The sequence below is a fragment of the Nicotiana tomentosiformis genome, chromosome 12, assembly GCF_000390325.3.
Source record: "Nicotiana tomentosiformis chromosome 12, ASM39032v3, whole genome shotgun sequence".
Lineage (NCBI taxonomy): Eukaryota > Viridiplantae > Streptophyta > Magnoliopsida > Solanales > Solanaceae > Nicotiana > Nicotiana tomentosiformis.
In genome coordinates, this window is record NC_090823.1 from 132,008,874 (window position 1) to 132,028,632 (window position 19,759).

At 36.2% G+C, this 19,759-nt stretch overlaps 2 protein-coding genes and 2 long non-coding RNA genes across 6 annotated transcripts; all 4 read left to right on the forward strand.

The window, feature by feature from the left end:
* Nucleotides 1–224: 224 nt before the first annotated feature.
* Nucleotides 225–7,418, forward strand: LOC104091599 (YTH domain-containing protein ECT4-like). 3 transcript variants are annotated; one of them, XM_018769261.3, is made up of 8 exons: nucleotides 225–541; nucleotides 2,414–2,575; nucleotides 2,785–2,929; nucleotides 3,003–3,076; nucleotides 3,194–3,640; nucleotides 3,844–4,377; nucleotides 4,540–4,752; nucleotides 6,378–7,418. In XM_018769261.3, the coding sequence occupies exons 2-8, from the start codon at nucleotides 2,507–2,509 to the stop codon at nucleotides 7,053–7,055; spliced, it is 2,160 nt and encodes a 719-aa protein (XP_018624777.1). In that variant the 5' UTR covers nucleotides 225–541; nucleotides 2,414–2,506; the 3' UTR covers nucleotides 7,056–7,418. The 3 variants fall into 3 exon arrangements, with proteins under 3 accessions (XP_018624777.1, XP_018624778.1, XP_009595259.1); XM_018769262.3 differs by having other exon boundaries at nucleotides 3,009–3,076; XM_009596964.4 differs by having other exon boundaries at nucleotides 2,513–2,575.
* A 1,536-nt stretch (nucleotides 7,419–8,954) lies between these two features.
* LOC104091597 (dihydrolipoyl dehydrogenase, mitochondrial) lies at nucleotides 8,955–13,641 on the forward strand. The gene is made up of 2 exons (XM_009596963.4): nucleotides 8,955–9,348; nucleotides 12,143–13,641. Exons 1-2 carry the CDS (start codon nucleotides 9,085–9,087, stop codon nucleotides 13,391–13,393), a joined length of 1,515 nt encoding a protein of 504 aa, XP_009595258.1. The 5' UTR covers nucleotides 8,955–9,084; the 3' UTR covers nucleotides 13,394–13,641.
* Nucleotides 13,642–14,582: 941 nt separating this feature from the next.
* Nucleotides 14,583–15,904, forward strand: LOC108944336 (uncharacterized). The gene is made up of 2 exons (XR_001968350.3): nucleotides 14,583–14,684; nucleotides 15,473–15,904. It is a non-coding gene; the product is annotated as an uncharacterized lncRNA (long non-coding RNA).
* Nucleotides 15,905–16,872: 968 nt separating this feature from the next.
* On the forward strand, nucleotides 16,873–18,513 carry LOC104091596 (uncharacterized). Its single transcript, XR_685189.3, has 2 exons — nucleotides 16,873–17,440; nucleotides 18,218–18,513. It is a non-coding gene; the product is annotated as an uncharacterized lncRNA (long non-coding RNA).
* Nucleotides 18,514–19,759: the final 1,246 nt, after the last annotated feature.

Genomic DNA, 19,759 nt, shown 5'->3' on the forward strand with positions numbered 1-19,759 from the left:
TCTTAATAAAAATTTGTTGAAACATGTTCCCCATCTCGAGTATGTGCCATTAGCCCATTAGGTGATTCGTTATTTATTTATTTATTGTATTTTCTTTCTTTATTCCTTTTTAAATAAATAAGTTCATTAGGCACTAGATGGTTCTACAGAACTAAAACGACGTCGTTTATTTCCATTTTCTTTTCCTCCACAACCTATATAAAAACTAAATCGCTTTGTGGAAGGCCTCATCCAAACATTCGTGCACCGCTGCCTCTGCAATCAACCCACCCACCCCCTCTACACCACCCATCCCTGACCCAGCCACCCCTTTCTCTCTCTAATTCGCGTATTCCAATTTTTTCATTCTCCAAAAGGCCGCCAATAATTTTTTCAATCTAGGGTTAGGGTTTTTTTTCTCCTAAACCATGTATTATTCGACAACTTTAGATTAGAGATTATATAATGGTAAAGGCATTCCCTTTTTTGGTCCAAAAGTTCCTCAATTTAATCCTGCTTCAGTTCTGCAAGTCAACCATGTGTTGAATCTGCTCTGCTATCGGTATTTTTTCTTCTCAATTCAGCAAATTTTTGTCGTGCTTCATTATTTGGTGCCTACGCTGTTTTTTATATATATAAAGTCTAGATTTTTCGGTATTGCTTCAGTATTTGGTGCCTATTTTTTTTTTTTTTAAAATATAAAATTATATTCGTTTAATAGACGGAATGTGTTTCTTTTCACTTAAGCAAATTTCTATTAATTCTGTATTTATAGGACTATTGTGCTTCAGTATTCAGTGCCTATACTGTGGAGTATATAAAGTTAGTTTTTTAATAGACGGAATGTAGTATCGGTGTTGTTTCTTTTCAATTAAGCAAATTTCTATTAATTTAGTGTTTTTCAGGCTTTATTGTGCTTCAGTATTTAGTGCCTATACTGTGGAGTATATAGAGTTTAGTTTTGTAATAGACGGAATGTAGTATCGGTGTTGTTTCTTTTCAATTAAGCAAATTTCTACTAATTTAGTGTTTTTAGGACTTCATCGTGCTTCAATATTTGGTGCATATAATGGTTTTTTTATATATATCTTAGATTATTTTTTAATAGATGGAATGTAGTATAGGTATTGTTTCATTTCAAGTAAGCAAATTTCTATTAATTTAGTATTTTTAGGACTTTGTTGTGCTTCAGTATTTGATGCCTACACTGCGGAGTATATAACGTTCAGACTTTTTTAATAGACGGAATGCAATAGACCCCAACTAGTTTGGGAGTGGGGCATAGTAGTTGTATTTTAGACAGAATATGTTCTTTGTTTTTTGTTGTGTTTAATAGGCGGAATATAATTGACTTCGACTAGTTTTGGGATTGAGGCGTGGTAGTAATATTTTAGATGGGATATGTTTTTTTCCCGTCTTATATTCTTTTTGTTTTATTCGGTTAAACATATTTTATGTGCTAAGATTTGAGTGTGCTGCTTTATGGGATTCCTAATTTGCTACTCGTTCATGCCATTTCTGTTAATGTGAGAATTCGAGCTGTATCAGAAAGGATTTCACAAAGAAAACCCTAGATATAGAAAGAGAGAAGAGAGTTTATTTCGTCAATGTTCAGAAGTATTTGATACAAAAATGAATGTGTCTCTTTCTAGAGTGTTCTCATACTTTATATACATGAGCTATTACTAAAGAATACATGGACTAAACTGTAAGATATAAAAGTTGTATTAAAAACTAAGTGGGCTGCCGGGTATGATCTACGATTGGGCCTGGGGTTGGGCTCCCGTTAACAATTTCAGCTCTGATTTCGAACTTAATAATTTTACTTCTAGTGCTTAAGTGAAAATTCAGTGTGGTTAGATGAGCTTCGCGAATATAGTTGGTCCGGTCCCAAGCTCAAAAATAGGAGTAAGGTTGCGGTAGGTTGGCCAGCCTGATTAAAAATAGTCTAACTAGGACAAGAATTTGTGTAGCTGATGTTAGGTAGTTTGGGATTGGGATGTAGTTGGTTGATTGGTTGTACATGGCATACGGGGATGTTTCTGATTTATAGTTTGGAGCATATTTGTGGTTAGTTTTGTTTGTTTTTCAAGTGTGTTGTTTTCATTACATGAACTGAGTTGAGGCCAGTCTTGATATTGATGTGGCGAATTATGAGCACATATGGGTGTTGGGCTTAGTGAGTTGGATGCATTAGAGTGTTGGGGTAAGAGTTTGATCAAACTTGTAGTATCACATTTTGCTGATGAAGTTGATGGATGGTAGTGCCTTTTAGGTTTCCTTCATTATTGCCTTTGTGGGTTGTTTACTAGGTTTTTGTTTGTTTTCTAGTACTTCTGAGGAATTTCTGCATTTTCTTTTTCATTTGAAATAATTTCAATATTTGCTGCTGTCTTTTCTGTTTCTACTCAATTTTCTACAGTTTTAATGGCAGAGACTATCTTCTTCTAATTTGCTGCCTTTTTGGGTCAAAATTGCCTGCTAGAGTGACACACACTTATTACATTTTTTGGTTTACTTCCTTTCTATGAAGGGTAGCAGTCCTGATATGGAAATATATACTTTTCCTCAGCAAGGACATGTGGATGCTTATATGGTAAGTAGTAACGATTATTGATTAGTAACGCGATTTAATACAATTTTTTTCATCACAAACAAAAATGTCCAGTGACTTTCAGCATCACATTCTACGGGATTTTAATACATTTTTTTCCATCACAAACAAAAATGTCCAGTGACTTTCAGCATCACTTTATTTAGAATGTGATGGTTCAAATGATAAAGGTATTTTTTTTGTGTTACCAGATTCAGGGTACTGAGGCAAACCTGCAGATCACCAGTCCGCTGCTTCAAAACCTTGAAGCTATGTATAATGAAGGAGCCCCTGAATTTGCTGTTGATCAGGGATTATATTATCCATCTGCCACTAGTTATGGTTATCTCTGTACAGGTGTGATACTGAAAATCAACTTAAGATGACAATGACATTTGGATCAACTTATATTAATGTTTTACTTGGTCAGGATTAGAATCTTCCGGTGATTGGGATGGCCACCAAAGATTTTTTGGTCTGGATGGTCAAGATATTCAGTATATGGTTAGTTCATCCTTGGACCTAGTTTACCAAAGTACATCAAGAATTAGCTGATTTTATTGCAGTGCAGTGTCTGTGTTGAATATATTTTGTAACTTGTCTTTGTTCGTTTTGTTTCAGGATGCTCAAACTGAAAGTTTCCCCTATGTATATTATACACCTAACTATGGATGTGCACAGTCTCCATATAACCCATACAACCCTTACATTCCTGGTGCTGTTGTAGGAGTTGATGCTCCATGTGCAGGGCCACAACATTACTACACAATCCCCTCTTATGAAAACCCTGGTTTTCCCGTGGTGGTTCCATCTACATCTGGTATTATTGCGAATGCTGCAGAGCCAATAATGGATAGTGTTATATCTACTACTAACAGAGCTGATGGTCTTCGTCTTAAACGTAATTTATCTCCAACATCTCCAATGTTTACCCCAATTCCATTAGGGCCAGCGTCAGGTCATAAAAATGCATCAAACAGGGGGTCTGAAAGTGCAAAGCTTAATGCTGGATCTAGTAAACAGCCTGCATCGTATGGTTTTTCCAGTCCATCCTCTCAAGTACACCCGGTAAGGAACTTTCTCTGAGTTTGTAAGGTGTCCAATAGGGTTGGACTGCTTTTATGTGGGTTAGTTCGTTATTTTTTTCTTCTAATTTCTAGGGTGCACTTCTGTTTATTGTAGATATTCTGGCATTTACCTTTTCTTTCTCCTCTTCATGGGAGTATGGCTCATGCATCACTTTCTGAGTTTCTATGTGAAACCTTTTATAGGGTAAAGTTGCTCAAGCTATGGGAAGCGTTATCCATGGGAAGGCTTTGTCAAATCCTGGCCAACTGAGAGCTCCTGTTCCCTCCGAAAATGACTTGTCTAATATCAGATCAGGTGCTCATGAGCGAGCTAATACAGATAAAGCCAGGCCAAAGTTTCTAAATGGAATAGCCCCAAATGGTGGGAAAGTTAGTCCTGATACATTGACCGAACAGAATCGAGGACCTAGAAATGAAAAAACGAAAAAGCAATTGGTTGTGAAGGCCTACACTACAAGAGCAGGAAATGTTGATGCGCAGGGGAATATTGTTATTCATGCTGATGAGTATAATAGAGGTGATTTTCTGATGGATTTTGTGAACGCGAAGTTTTTTGTAATCAAATCATATAGTGAGGATGATGTGCACAAGAGTATAAAGTACAATGTTTGGTCATCCACCCCTAATGGTAACAAAAAGCTGTATGGTGCTTATGAAGACGCTCAGAGAATTGCTGCTAGAGATCCAAGAGGCTGCCCAATATTCCTATTTTTCTCGGTTAGTTGATTTCTACCACTAGGTCTAATCAGCAGTTAAGCAGCAAATGTTATAGCCAAATACTTTATCTCCTCTGGTAATTGTCTGCTTGATGCATGAATGTTTTCATTGTTCACATAAGCTCAACTAATTTAGTATTGTTTTTGAATCTTGAACATGAAGGTTAATGCAAGTGGCCAGTTTTGTGGTGTTGCTGAAATGACTGGTCCTGTAGACTTCTATAAGGACATGGATTTCTGGCAGCAAGATAAGTGGAGTGGTAGCTTCCCTGTCAAGTGGCACTATATAAAGGATGTCCCAAACCCTAACTTTAGGCATATTATATTAGAGAACAATGAGAACAAGCCAGTAACTAACAGCAGAGACACACAAGAGGTTTGTTGTTTAATTCTGGACGATGCAACATATAGTTTGTTTGCTACTCATTTTTCCATCAGTGTGTCAGCCTGAAATAATTTTCTGTTCGAGCTGGTTAACTATATGAACGTGTATTGGCAATGCCATAGAACCTGCTACTAAACGAACTTGATTCTTGTCTCTCTTTTCCATTTCTGTAATTTTAATGTCAATGATTTTTTCCTTCCCTTCTTCCTCTCCTTTGTTCTGCTTTTTTCCCCCGTGTGGTCTCTCTTTTATTCTGTTCTATCTTCTCCTTTTGGAGCCAATAGAGGTGACACGCAGTAATTGATCTCAACTATCACTGTCATTGAGTAACTTTTGCAATTTATTTTTATGTCATATGCAGACAAGTGTTGACAAATCTTTATTTCTTTATCTTCTTGTCTGTCAATGCTATGAACTTTTCTTGGCTTTCCAGTACTTATTTTATCCCTGTTTCCTTCGCCTTCAGTTGCATGCTTTATGCTGTGTATGATAATATATTTTTCTTGTTTTTTTTGTTGCCCAGCAGTTTTTATAACCCCCACTTTTTGCCTTCTTCCTTATCTTCTCTTGACAAAAATTGAACAACACGACAATCTTCTCGTCCTCTTCCATCCTCTCTATTTTTTTGCGTCTTCCTCTTTTGACAACAGCATTATGTGTATACAGATTTGAAGGGATCGAAAAAGCATAGTTATTTGAGAATTTGATAAGGTGGTTTCGTGAACACCATGCATGATAATCGTCATTGTACCTTTTTGTTTATACTCCCTCCGTTCACTTTTACTTGTCAAGTATTCTAAAAATAGATTTTCACTTTTACCTGTCACTTTTTGCATATCAAGAGAAGACAATTCCTTTTTTCCATTTATACCCATGGTAATAATTACTTATTTCAAATTATTTTCTCAAATTTATTAAAATATGCATCAATTAATATGGGTATCGTGGTAAATTATGCACTTCATTTATTATTTATTAAGGGGTGTGCAAAGTCCATAGTGGACAAGTAAAAGTGAACAGAGGGAGTGTAATAAAACTTAAAATTAGTTTCATTTGTTGAAGAAATCTGTCTTTATCTAGCAACTGAAAGGGAATGTCCACAAGCCTCCATAACTCATGCTATATCACTGTAAATGTTAAAGATGTAACAATGTCAATGAAAATTTCACAAAAGCCATGTCAGAAGAAACTGCATATATTTTGGTAACTTACCCTTTAAGTTTTATGGATCATGATAGTGGTTTGATAGACTGTCTAACCAGCATGAAATACTTGTACTGCTCTTCTTTGCTTCGTGTTTTCTGTCTCTTGGTTGCCCTTCATAGGGTTTCTCCAGAAGGCAGATAATGATACTGCCTCCTGCACTAATTGATATCAGAACATACTGGAGATTCTTTTCTATCTACTTGTTTTCTCTTGGCCAATGAAATCGAGAATTCTCAATCTTTAGTCTCTGATAGTATATGATGTTATTTAAATCTGGCATGGGGCCATTGTCTCACATTTCTTTTTACTGAGATTGGCTTCTACGTTTTAGAAAATCCTGTTTTTGTGTGAATATGATACGCTGCAGCAAAAGGAATTGAAAAAATCTGACATCCTTTGTCAATGTGCAGATACGCTACAAGAAAGGCATTGAGATGTTGAAAGTATTCAAGGATTATGCGTCAAGGACATCATTACTAGATGACTTCATGTATTACGAAAATAGACAGAAACTCTTGCAAGAAGAGAAAGCCAAGCTGCTAATCAGGAGCTATGAAAGTCCATTTCTTGTGCCTGTATTAGATCCTCCTCGCAAGCTAAATTCCGTTTTTGGTTTACCTTCCAATGAAGGTGAGAAGATTTCGAAGCTTAGTGAACACCAAGTGGCTGTTCCTGCAGTGCTGGATTCTGCAAATGCTAAAGCCAACAAAGATAATGCAAATGATGGTGACAAAATGACCGTTCCTGCAGTGCTGGATTCTGCAAATGCTAAAGCCAACAAAGAAAATCCAAGTGACGGTGACAAACTGGAGGCTGAAGGTGGTCCACACAGTGAGAGTGCCCTGAAGATTGGTTCACTAACTATTAACCCTAAAAAGTCGAAATCGCAGCCCCTGGATGTACATAGTACTGGTAACACAATGGCAAGCACCCAGTCAGTTGATGTTGTCACTGTGGGATCTATGCCTGTTAAAGTTAATGGACAGGCCGAGTCTTCTGGTTTCCTAACGATTGGAACAATTCCGCTTGATCCTAGAGCTTTCCAGCGCGATGAGGCCAGTCGGTCTGGAAAAAATGTTCCTAAGTGAGTATGCATTGGCTTGGTTCCCTGCATTATACTAGTATTTTACTTGGTCCTACAAAAGTTGATGGGAAAATGAGTTTCCTTGTGAATGTTCTATTTTTTTCGTGGAGTACGAGGTTAAGATACCAAATTTTAGGTTGTTTTTCGGATTGGGGTGGTGTTGGCTGGTATTGCTTCAAATACAGTGTAAGTTTCTTCCTTTTGGCTTCCTTTTTCCAACGAATTTGATGTTTTTATATCATGCCTCAGCATTATGAGGAAAAGAAAAGCAAAATGCTTACTTTGGTATTCTTTAGTCGTTGTATGTTAACTCAGAAAACAAATTTAATTTTTCTTCTTTAATATTGTTATTTATTGTTAATGCTAATCATTTTATTGTTATTTCTAGTTAATTTTGATTTTTTATTAAAATTCCAAAGTATTTTTAAACACAAGTAAAGACAAGTCGTGGGGGGAACCTGCTAAATTCAATTGTTACAACTTTTTAAATTTTTCTTCGCTCTTCTTTTCTTATAGCCTTAAAGGTAAATGATCGAATATAAGCAAGCCAAAAAGGTATTTTCAATGTTTGTTTATTTTGGACTTAAAAGCTTTTTGTATACATCTTTGCGGTTTGGTTTTAAAGAAAATTAGTGAGTCGAACATACCTCTATAAGCTTTGATTTTAAAGAAAATTAATGAGTCGACTTGAAAAAAAAAAGGATCTTGTGCAATTATTACGTGTCACATACTTTTATACCTTATCAAAGTTCAAATATTGAGAAACAACTAGAAAATCTTTTTTAACATGTAAATACTTTTCACGCAAAGCACTTTTACGAAAATGTTTTTTCAAGTAAGATCTTTTCACGAAAAAAATGTTCCTCCATATTTAAATGTACCTCTTTTGACTCTCGCTATTTGGTTGGTTAGGTAAGGAGATACAAATACAATCTTCATATAAAATTCAACGCTAGCTATAACATTTGGATGCTGTTTTGCTTTTCATCGCAAGTGATACGGTGATACCCATCATAAGTTATGGAGGAAATATATAGTAATATTTTATACGCAAAAAAAAAAAACGAAAGTGAAATAAGAATACAAATAGAGATTAAAATTCTACATAATATTTTTTTGAGCAATAAATTAGCACATGAAAATGATAAAACTAACTTTTACAATGATAAGAAACTTTTACTTTGTTAAAGAAGTAAATGTATATTCTAATTATAAGTTGTATATTGATTTTAAACCAAACATATAATTTATGTGTTACTTAGGCTGAATATATACAGAGACATTAAAAGTTTCACGATTTTCTATTTAGACATTTCAAGTAGGCTTTGTTCCGATTGAACACCTGTAACAGACCTAAAGTATCAGACATATTTCGCTAATGTGATTAATAGTTTGGAAATGAATCACAATTAGTAGGTTTTTAAAGTGAAAATAGAGAAAATAAGAGATGAAAGTGTTAATGAACATATAGTTATGCGCTGATAATACTCCCAGGACATCAGTAGAGGACAATGAACACGAGCATTATATAAGTACAACTTATGCTATCAGCATATTAACGAAATATATTTGATTGGTACACTTTGGGACTGCTCGGCACAAGGTCTAGTTAATGCGTCTAAATAAAAAATCGTGGTAACTTTAAATGTCTCTGTTATATTAGCCCGCTATTAATTGATGTATTATAAGTCATGCCTCCTCAATCTGTGAACATAACTTGTTTCTAGGTATCTTTATACAAATAACCATCATATTCATTATTTATTTTTTCTAGTAATATACAAAAATTATACGTTAATTATACATATACATATGTAATCCGGACACGGTGACCGTACTGAATTACACCGTATTTCCCTACACTGCATCGCAGCAAATTCACACCCAAGCTAAAAAGAGCGAATCAACTTTGCAGTAAGAGAAAAAACTCGTCTTCCTCAACTCAACAGCTCGCAGTGAATCTCCAATTTTGACCAAAAACCTAACGGAAAATTCATCGGAATCCACGATTCCATTATTCAATCTAACGGAAAATGACGATTTCGACCTTATCTAGACGGAGGGCGACAACATTTTTATCATCCCGATTTCTCTACAGCACTTCCAAGTATTCATTTTCTCTTACGAGAGGCTTCGCTTCAGGATCAGATGAAAACGATGTCGTTGTAATCGGCGGTGGTCCCGGCGGCTATGTGGCGGCGATCAAGGCCGCTCAGCTCGGGCTGAAAACTACTTGTATTGAGAAACGTGGTACCCTTGGTGGTACTTGCCTTAATGTTGGTTGTATTCCTTCTAAGGTATTTTCTCGACTTTTTGTTTTGGAATTTCTACATTTAATCTCTAATCGAGCTTAGTAATAGTCAAATAATCAAATTAAGATGAATTTTCTTAAAACATGCGGAACGCATACAGAGGATTAAATATCGGATGTCAACTAATTTGGAATTGAGGTATTGTTGATTGATTAACCTTTAGTTTCTAGATTTGGATTCTGTGTTTTTATTTCTGTTTTTTTTTCATTTTCATAAAGTTCAGTTTTAAAAAAAATATTAATGTTCATATTGTTTGTTGATTCCACCACTGGTGCGTGCGAATTTAGTTTGTGTTTATGCGTCTTTAATTAGCAGGGGGTAATTACCCCAATTGACAGAATTTTGCATTGGATTCTATGTAGCAACTACACCTCACTCCTAAACGAGATAATGACAGCTATATGAATCCAAATAAGTTGGATTTGGTTATATGATTTAGAAGATTGATCATAATTAGAATATTTTTACTGGCTTCAACATACTGTATCCTGCTTTCTTTTGCCGACTTGGCAGTGGCTATACTCTGTGAAGCTCACCTAGGCAGAGTTTATTGCACTCATAAACATTGAGCAAATTGCGTGCTTTACAATATTGAGTTCATGCACTCGTTATTGTGGCTTTAGAATGTTTGTCAAACATCAGTTGGGTAATTGACTTGGGTGATTGAGTGAATTAAATGTGTACTATGTGCCTTACTGGTGTGGCTCGGCTGCTGATTGAAACTTATTGTAAGGATATAGTTGCTGTATAAGATTTCTGGAAGCTGCTTCTGTTTATTATTTTAAAGAGTTTTTTGATAGAATTCATTATTTTGAAAGAATTGTTTAGAATTATTAGTTTAGTTCTGGTTATCAGATATAAATAATTGATAAATTTTTAAAGATTGTAATATATTTTAGTTAATTAGTAATTTTTGGAGTATATCTCAACTAGGTCAAGATAATATGATACTTCTCTACCAAAAGTATCTTTTTTTGTCTCAAACTAGGAAATGGAACGTAAAATGACGCTGTTTTACCCAACTATAATTTAAGAAAAAGCAGTCTCAGAAATCAGAGTGATGGTACTTTTAGGCCACACAACAATAACAACTACAATTCTGTCTCAAACAAGTTGGGGTCGGTTATATGAACTCTTGGTGACCATTTTTCTTCATTTAAATTAGTTTAAAGCCAATAATATACAAAATACAAATCAAAATAAAAAGTACTAGAAGATCTCTATATTTTTTTGTGAGCATAAAAATCTCTAATAGGGCTAATTGCTAAAAGACTCCTATTAGCATAGGACCTATAGTAAACATAGAGAAAAAGAGCGTGTGGGAAAAACCTGCTTGCCATGCCCAGTGCCGCTTCTATTGGTAGGTTCTGTGGTGGTCTTGCCTCAATCTCTGATCAAACTCGCTTGTATAAAATCTTGTACATGCTTTTGTCTCTTCGTGCTAACAAAACAAATTTAAAAGAAGCAAACACCAAATATGCCCAAGAGTATGGACTAATAGTCAATGAAGTGGGTGAATACCATGGGAAACGGCTTAAATTCCAGGAAACACAAAAAAATTGTCTGTAATTTCTTCCTATCTGCCTAAGCGTTAGTGGGCAGAGTTACCCCATAGTGTGTTGGTGGAAGGTAGGAGGTACCGCTTAAATGTTCGAGGTGCGGTAAAACTGCCACACCGTTGTTAAAGGAAAAACACCAAACATTATGCAAGTGTTGACCATTCTGCGGTGATTAAATTATTTCTTCCTTTTTTTGTATTATTTTTGAAGATGTTGATTATATTGCTTAGGCATATGCTACAAATCAATAAGGACATTATTGTTGATGATCTACAACAATTTCCTTTTTAGTACAAAATATGATTTGCAACTGCTACTAGAACCGAAAGCCCTGTTCGAGCTGATTGATTTTGGAGGAACCTAATACTAGTTCCCCGAATGATATGTGATTTCAGACAGCTGCAGGATATAGGAACACCAGAGAGTATTTGATTTAGGCCTATGGAAAGCAGATTGAGGCAATTCATGGGAAAGACCATGGAAGAAACTGAGAGCCTCTTAGAAACTCAGTTGAGGAGAATTGAGTTACGGGAAACTACTGAAAGGGAAATTGAACTTTTGATTTCCAACTTGGTGATGTCATGTATCTTACAGAAAATTATGGGCTCCTGCTTTTATTGTAAACTTCCACATTGTCGGGATATTTCTATTTGAGTTGGCCATAACATGAGAAGGCACAGTATCCCAGTTTAGTTTTTTATTTTCAGATAGCTTTTCTTTATTTGTTCCCTTCTCTACCTTTTCCCAAGGCTACTGAAGGATGCAACTTAAAGGTGGTTTCTCATATTGTGCCTCCAACTTAGTAGATGGGTATATATGTGCCCAACATTGCTTTCATTGATGCCCTTATATGTGGAATAGTGGTGGGTCCTTTTTGCAAATGCAGTGACGTAACTTTCCTGAGAGGACATTTTGGTTGGTGATTATATATAATTATAACCTAGTGACAGATTTATTAACTTGTACCCATAGGGCGCATATGATAATTGTCTTATGACCGAACTTAATAATGTCTTTCCCCTATGTCTTTTGATGACCTATAATCATGGGAGTTTAAGCGCTGGTACTTGCTGCTGTTAATGTGACATCACGGCCCAAGGTTTATGACAAATTATCTTGTCGATGAGTCTTCTTTGAAGCTTTAGTGGTCAGTTTTTTGAAGTCTGCTACTTCGTGTTTACGTCTAATTTTATAACATTGTTCTCACTTATCGTGCACAGGCACTTCTTCATTCCTCCCACATGTTTCATGAAGCACAGCATTCATTTGCCAATCATGGTGTGAAGTTCTCTTCTGTTGAGGTTGATCTTCCTGCCATGATGGCACAAAAAGATAAAGCTGTGTCTAACTTAACACGAGGTATTGAGGGTCTATTCAAGAAGAACAAAGTTAACTATGTTAAGGGCTATGGTAAACTCCTCTCCCCTACTGAAATTTCTGTCAACACCATTGATGGCGATAACACCGTTGTTAAAGGCAAGAATATTATTATTGCAACTGGTTCTGATGTCAAAAGTCTACCTGGTATAACCATTGATGAGAAGAGAATTGTATCATCTACTGGGGCGTTAGCTTTGACTGAAATTCCAAAAAAACTAGTTGTTATAGGTGCTGGTTACATAGGCCTTGAAATGGGATCTGTCTGGGGCCGTCTTGGCTCAGAGGTGACTGTTGTTGAATTTGCAGCTGATATTGTTCCAACCATGGATGGTGAAGTTCGCAAGCAATTCCAGCGTGCTCTTGAGAAGCAAAAGATGAAATTCATGCTTAAGACTAAGGTGGTGTCAGTTGACACTGCAGGTGATGGTGTGAAGTTGACTCTTGAACCTGCATCTGGTGGTGATCAAACTATCCTTGAGGCTGATGTAGTCCTTGTTTCCGCTGGAAGAGTTCCATTCACTTCAGGGCTTGGATTGGACAAAATAGGTGTTGAAACTGACAAGGCTGGTCGAATCTTGGTCAATGAACGTTTTGCCAGTAATGTCCCGGGGGTATATGCAATTGGTGATGTCATTCCTGGGCCAATGTTGGCTCACAAGGCAGAGGAAGATGGTGTTGCTTGTGTGGAGTTCATTGCAGGCAAGGAGGGTCATGTAGACTATGATATGGTTCCTGGTGTCGTTTACACTCACCCTGAGGTGGCTTCTGTTGGGAAAACTGAGGAACAGGTAAAGTCACTCGGAGTTGATTATTGTGTTGGCAAATTTCCTTTCCTAGCAAACAGTAGAGCCAAGGCAATCGATGATGCTGAGGGACTTGTTAAGATACTTGCTGAGAAAGAGAGCGACAAGATATTGGGCGTCCATATTATGTCACCTAATGCAGGGGAGCTTATTCACGAAGCTGTCCTGGCATTGCATTATGGAGCATCAAGTGAGGACATTGCTCGTACTTGCCATGCACATCCAACAATGAGTGAGGCACTCAAAGAAGCAGCCATGGCCACTTATGACAAGCCCATTCACATGTAGACTTGTGTTATATACTCGGGAGTCTTGTTTTTGTTATTCCTTTGAGAATCTTGAATGCTTAGAATAGGCTTCTTGTTGCCGTCTTTACTCGAGCAGCGCTTTTTCCCCTTTATTTGGGATCCCAAATACATCATATAAATACTCTTCTTCTGCATTTTTTTTCCATAATAAAGATGAGATGTAACCTGATATAAATGCTGCTGATGTTGATGCCAGTTCAGTCTTGGTCTGAAAGCATTGGAAGATAATTTGTGGTTGATTGTGTGCGTGTATGTTTTGTTGTGGGGGGGGGGGGGGGGGTATTTGTTTTTTAGCATTTACTTTTTGTTTCTGGTAATACCAATTACTAGCACAAGCTGTTGTGTAAGGTGATATCGTAGATGATACCAATTACTAAGGCGTATTAGGTCGTTCGTAAGTATTTTATGTATTTTCCCAAAAATCTAACATGTATTATGTTAAAATAGTTCATCTACTTGTGTTACAGATTTGTTTTGTTCAATGGATATTTCTTATCAGTGATTATCGAACTTGAATTCATTGGTTTTATTCTGATTTCATTGTTCACGAATTTTCAGTTATTCTAACTAAATAGGAGTTACAAATCTGTTAATTTGCTTCAATAAGATAAAGGAAACGGTCCAAATTTGTCCTAAAACTTTGTGAAATGTTCTACACATGTCACCTGTTAATAGTTTATGTCAATTATATCCTTGCTGTTACAAAGTAGCACACATATGGCCTTATTAACTGACGGTCCTTCATTAGAGATTAGTTAAACTCTAATAAGTCTAATTGGTTCAATAAGTTTTCATATGTCTTAATTTTAATCCAACTAATTTATCCCGTTATATTTATCTCCACCAAATGTTTATATCAAATCAAACTATTTCATCGTAATACTTAAAAATTAGTAGGCGTTTGATCATAGATTTGTCTGAAACTTTAAAAAAAAGAGTTTTTGAAATTATGATAAAAAGTAATTTTTGAAAGTTGAAGTTTTGTTTGGACATGCATTTTATTTGAAAAAAAATTGAAATTTTGTGAGTGGAAGAAATTTTTTCAAAAACTGATTAAATTCTATGAACAAATAATATTTTCAATTTTTTAAACAAAAAGTAAAAAAAGAAAAGAAAAAGAAAACTATGTACAAATGTGAGCTTAAAGTAAGAATATAATTCTCATCTCATTTCTTAAAAAGGCAACCTTTCTCTTTCTTTCTTTATTCAGTTACATGTAGAAAACTTGGTTGGTAGCTAGATTACAGACACCATTTCAGCCACTCTCAGAGGTACGCCATTTTCCTCTTGATTTTATCTTTGTTTATGTACTGTATCTTTTGTGCTAAATTTACCCCTTTGTGTTTTGATACTCATATTCGCTTTTCTTATTTTCTTTTCTCAAAGTAATTATTGCAATTCAGAGCAAAAGAACACTTTTTAGTGGCTAATCAAAGCTTTAGCTCCTTAATTGCACTAGATATAGTACTAGTCTATATTTAGGATACATCCAATCTTTTGGAAGAGGACATAAAGATAGAGATCTAAAAAGTTATATACCAAGATGTTAACGGTTGATTTAAAAAAAAAAGGGAAATTCACGATTTGAGAGTTGAAGATTGTTGTAGACTTCTACTGCTCGTATCGTTAGAGTTTAAGTTTTATCCACTGACAATGTTTTTGCGATCAGGTCATTATTTAATAAACATTGATTAGTAACTACTAATATATGGTAACATGTGTTAAATTGCACTATTAGTGTAAAAATTATTTACACTGTCATGTTAAGTTGCACTGATGGTTTTCATTTGTCAAATGTGTTTCTTTTGGCTTTTGACAAGCGTACCTGAAAATTGTGCATCAACATTTGAAGTTCACTTCTCAAACAAATGAATCTTAATTGGAGTGTAACATATTAGCATTTTACTTCACTAGGCATGATTCTAGCAAATAAAAGTTCTAACTTATTGTACCTAGTGGAAAGAGTTCATTGTGGAACTTTAGTATGTTTTTCTCGCACCTTTTCTCAACTTCGCAAATCGTGTTGTTTATAGCACCATTGACCTCTTGCAATTTGCAGCTTTCAGGTCATACAAACGGGAATGCAGCAGATATGGCTTATGCTATTTTCGCTTCTTGACATCTAATTCGCCAATGCAATCTCTAATTTGTGACCACAGAGAAGAATTTCTCTCTTCGTGAAAAAGTTAGTCCCGTTGAAGTATTTCTCAAGAACTTTGAGGAATGCAATGATTCTTGGAGAAGGACACATTTGTTAGCACAAAAGCTACAATGGCAAATGATAAAATGCAGAAAGAAAAGGCACATGAAATGCTTTCTGTTAGCCTGCAAAAAGTAGCAGAGGATATTGATCGGGTCCAGAAAGAGTCGACAAAGATTCAAGATAAAGGCAAACAAACATCAAGCAAATCTTTGGTTCAAGATTCAAGTTCAGCAAAACATATTCTACTTATTAATAACGACACGGTGGGACGTGATGATGAAAGGGAAAGATCGTTAGAAGATCTGACTAGAGTTTTCTTTGGTGAACCCAAAGTCATCATGATTGTCGGGATGGGAGGTATCGGTAAGACAACAGTAGGGAAAGAAGTTTTCAATGATTTATCTATTCGATCGATGTTCGTGCATGGAATGGCGTGAGATAATGCTTTCCAAGTCAAAACAATGGGAGTCGAATATTGTTGATCACCCTTTCCTAAAACTAAAAAGAGTCGACAGACTCTTCTATTCTACTCTCTATGGGAATCTGAAGTTGTGAGGACGAGTTGCGCACTTAGTTCCCTTTGTTCCTAGAGAAGGGCCTTTTTCCTCTGTGTTCCAGATGCGAATGTGGTTCCGGATCTCTTGCATCATATTTGCTACCGCCTCAGGGTTAAGAGGAGGCAAATGCACCCAATCTCTTCCAGACCGCGAATATGATTCCGGATCTCTTGCATCATATTTGCTACGGCCTCAAGGTCAAGCGGATGCAAATGCCCCTAATCTCTTCCATACCACGAATATGGTTCCGGATCTCTTGCATCATATTTGCTACGGCCTCAAGGTCGAGAGGAGGCAAATGCTCCTCAGAACAGTCCTAGCCTTTGTTCCGCAAATGTTCCTCCTCTCTACCTTGAGTTCTAGAAAAGGCTGAGGAGCATTTGCAGAACAAAGGCTAGGACTGTTCTAAGGAGCATGTGCCTCCTCTCGACCTTGAGGCCGTAGCAAATATGATGCAAGAGATCTGAAACCATATTCGCGGTATGGAAGAGACTGGGGCATTTGCATCCTCTCGACCTTGAGGCCGTAGCAAATATAATGCAAGAGATCCGGAACCATATTCGCGGTTTGGAAGAGATTGGGTGCATTTGCCTCCTCTTGACCCTGAGGCGGTAGCAAATATGATGCAAGAGATCCGGAACCACATTCGGGTCTGGAACACAGAGGAAAAAGGCCCTTCTCTAGGAACGAAGGGAACTAAGTGCGTAGCTCGTCCTCACAACTTCAGATTCCCATAGAGAGTAGAATAGAAGAGTCTGTCGACTCTTTTTAGTTTTAGGAAAGGGTGGTCAACAATATTCGACTCCCATTGTTTTGACTTGGAAAGCATTGTCTCACGCCATTCCATGCACGAACATCAAAATGAGATCGAATTGATAAATCATTGAAAACTTCTTTCTTTACTGTTGTCTTACCGATGCCTCCCATCCCGACAATCATGATGACTTTGGGTTCACCAAAGAAGACTTTAGTCAGATCTTCTAATGATCTTTACCTTTCATCATCACGTCCCACCATGTCGTTCTTAATAAGTAGATTATGTTTTGCTTAACTTGAATCCTGAACCAAAGATTTGCTTGATGTGGACAAAGCCTAGTATTTAACTTTCGACTCCCATTGTTTTGATTTGGAAAGCATTGTCTCACGCCAATCCATGCACGAACATCAAAATGAGATCGAATAGATAAATCATTGAAAACTCCTTTCCCTACTGTTGTCTTACCGATACCCATTGAGTATTGCGTGGATATGCTACGGTTCGCCTCAGGTATTTGCCATTATAATTGCTCCAAAGTGCAGGCATTTAGGTAATACATATTGTGATTTAAAAAAGCTGAGTCTCTCCTTACTCTTCATTTTTCTGATGGGTTCTCGATTAGCATTGAAGAAACGATTCTGGTAATGGAGTCTATACTGTTTTCGATGGAGCATTTACTTATGTATATGGACGTCTAAAGTGGACTAAGTAGGGGTACATGGGAGAGAATAACAGGATTTCCTAGGATAGATCAAGTAATTCCACCGAATGTTAGCAGTATAACGCTATAGATGTGTGAATTAGGTGAACATCACGGGTTTGAACCGTGTTGTGGACAAAGCCTAGTATTTAACTTTGGCGGGAAAGGAGCGACCCCATACTCCTCTGATTTTCGAACCTGTCTGCCAACTAGAATTGGTCTAGAAGCCCATGGGATTCTCCAATGTCAATGTTTGACTATAGAGGTGTAGTAAATGAGAATGTGGGACAGTTTATCTTCCAATGCTGTCAGATTCATAATAAAAGGGCAGCCCGGTGCGCGGGTCCGGGAAAGGGCCGGACCACAAGGGTCTATTGTATGCAACCTTACTCTGCATTTCTGCAAGAGGCTGTTTCTACAGCCCGAACCCGTGGCCTCCTGGTCACATGACAACAACTTTACCAGTTACGCCAAGGCTCCTCCTCTGCTGTCAGATTAAGCATGAAAAGAATTTAAAGTAAAATTTTCCTTTTTTTATGTGGTTAGAATATCTTGGGATCTTAGTCGTTTCTTTTATGACTTTGCAGAGTGGATTGACTCCGAACTGCCTGCAGAGGAACTGGATTTGAGTGAAATTCCTCCAGCTGTAGACTCATGAATCAAAATGAATTTACCTCATATTTTTAACCACTTTGTTGAGGGAATTGTATAATGTTGTTTGTAGGTATAGAGTTCTGTCATCTGTATTGAATTTGCATCTTCAGACATGTTATCTTCTCATATGATTTTGGCAATTTCCTTTGCTATTTATTGAGATGATACTTGACTTTTGTTTGGTTCTTTTAATATGATATTGGAACTCATATCCTCCCTTTCTGTAGCACATTCTTCTTTTGTTTGGTTCTTTCATGTTCACCTCAACACAAGATAGAGATACAGGGGAATCGAGCTGGTTTGGTTATATGCTAACTGTATTCTCTCGGCCAAAAACTGAAATAAAAGTAGACAGTTTTTAGGCCTAGAGAAGGAGAATGTTGGTGCAATGGTAAGCGTTGTTGCTGTGATTAGGAAGTTATAAGAGCCCGTGGAAACATCCTTTTGCAGAAATACAGTGTTTAGTTAAGAGATGATAATATTTCTCATATCTTTGCAAAATGAAATCCCTATCTCAGCATGTCAATCTGTTTTTTCATATCTTTTTTTCTTTTCACGAAGCACATGCTCATCTGATAAATGTAGGAATATCACTAGTTATTTTAAACAAAATAATACCACATTTGAGATACATTTATAAGCAAGCACTTTTAGTCTTACATTAAGTTGCAAGGACTAAAAATGAATAGCCTAACATTCTTCTCATGTTCTGGAGCAAAATACATACATATATATATATATATATATATATATATATATATATATATATATATATATATATATATATATATATATATATATATATATTACTTTTTAGAAAGGTTAAAATATATATTTAAGATGCTACGAGTCTTGGGATCAAGGCTGCTGAATCAGGAATAGATGACTCTAGATAAATACGTGGGGCCCGCACCAGAAACTATTTATATCTGGTAGCCGAAAAAGTATATAAAATATGTATAATATTTGTGTATAACATACAGAATGTATATATATACAAAAAATTTATAAATTTTATATATTTTTTCGGCTATTATTTTTACAGCAGCTATACGTAGAAATGGCGTGGGATAGCCATTTTTTAACATGGCATTTAGTTTTTATCCAGTATTTTTAATGCTGAGCAAAAATAGCCACTACTCTATTAAAATTAATACGAAAAGACGTTGTTACCCTTTCTTCATGAGTGCTGTGTAAATATTAAGGATATGGTTTCCTTAACATTTACACTACATAAATGATGTTAAGGACATAGTGTCCTTAACATTTACACTGCACATATGAAGTTAAGGACATGATGTCCTAAAATTTAACAACGGAAGGCGCAAATACAAGACACTTTGTCATTAATATTTACACAGCATTAATGAAGTTAAGGACACCATGTCCTTAATATTCACACAACACCAATGTCTAGCACAGGGGTATTTTCGTCCGGGCAGGTAAAAATTTATTAAGCATTGGCTAAAGAGTAA

Excerpts from the sequence above, each read along its gene's own strand:
- LOC104091597 (XM_009596963.4), top strand. The coding sequence starts at position 9,085 with ATGACGATTTCGACCTTATCTAGACGGAGGGCGACAACATTTTTATCA. Across the intron at positions 9,349-12,142 it reads TTGGTTGTATTCCTTCTAAG|GCACTTCTTCATTCCTCCCA; the intron begins GTATTTTCTCGA and ends TATCGTGCACAG.
- LOC104091599 (XM_018769261.3), top strand. The coding sequence starts at position 2,507 with ATGAAGGGTAGCAGTCCTGATATGGAAATATATACTTTTCCTCAGCAA. Across the intron at positions 2,576-2,784 it reads GACATGTGGATGCTTATATG|ATTCAGGGTACTGAGGCAAA; the intron begins GTAAGTAGTAAC and ends TTGTGTTACCAG. Across the intron at positions 2,930-3,002 it reads TTATGGTTATCTCTGTACAG|GATTAGAATCTTCCGGTGAT; the intron begins GTGTGATACTGA and ends TTACTTGGTCAG.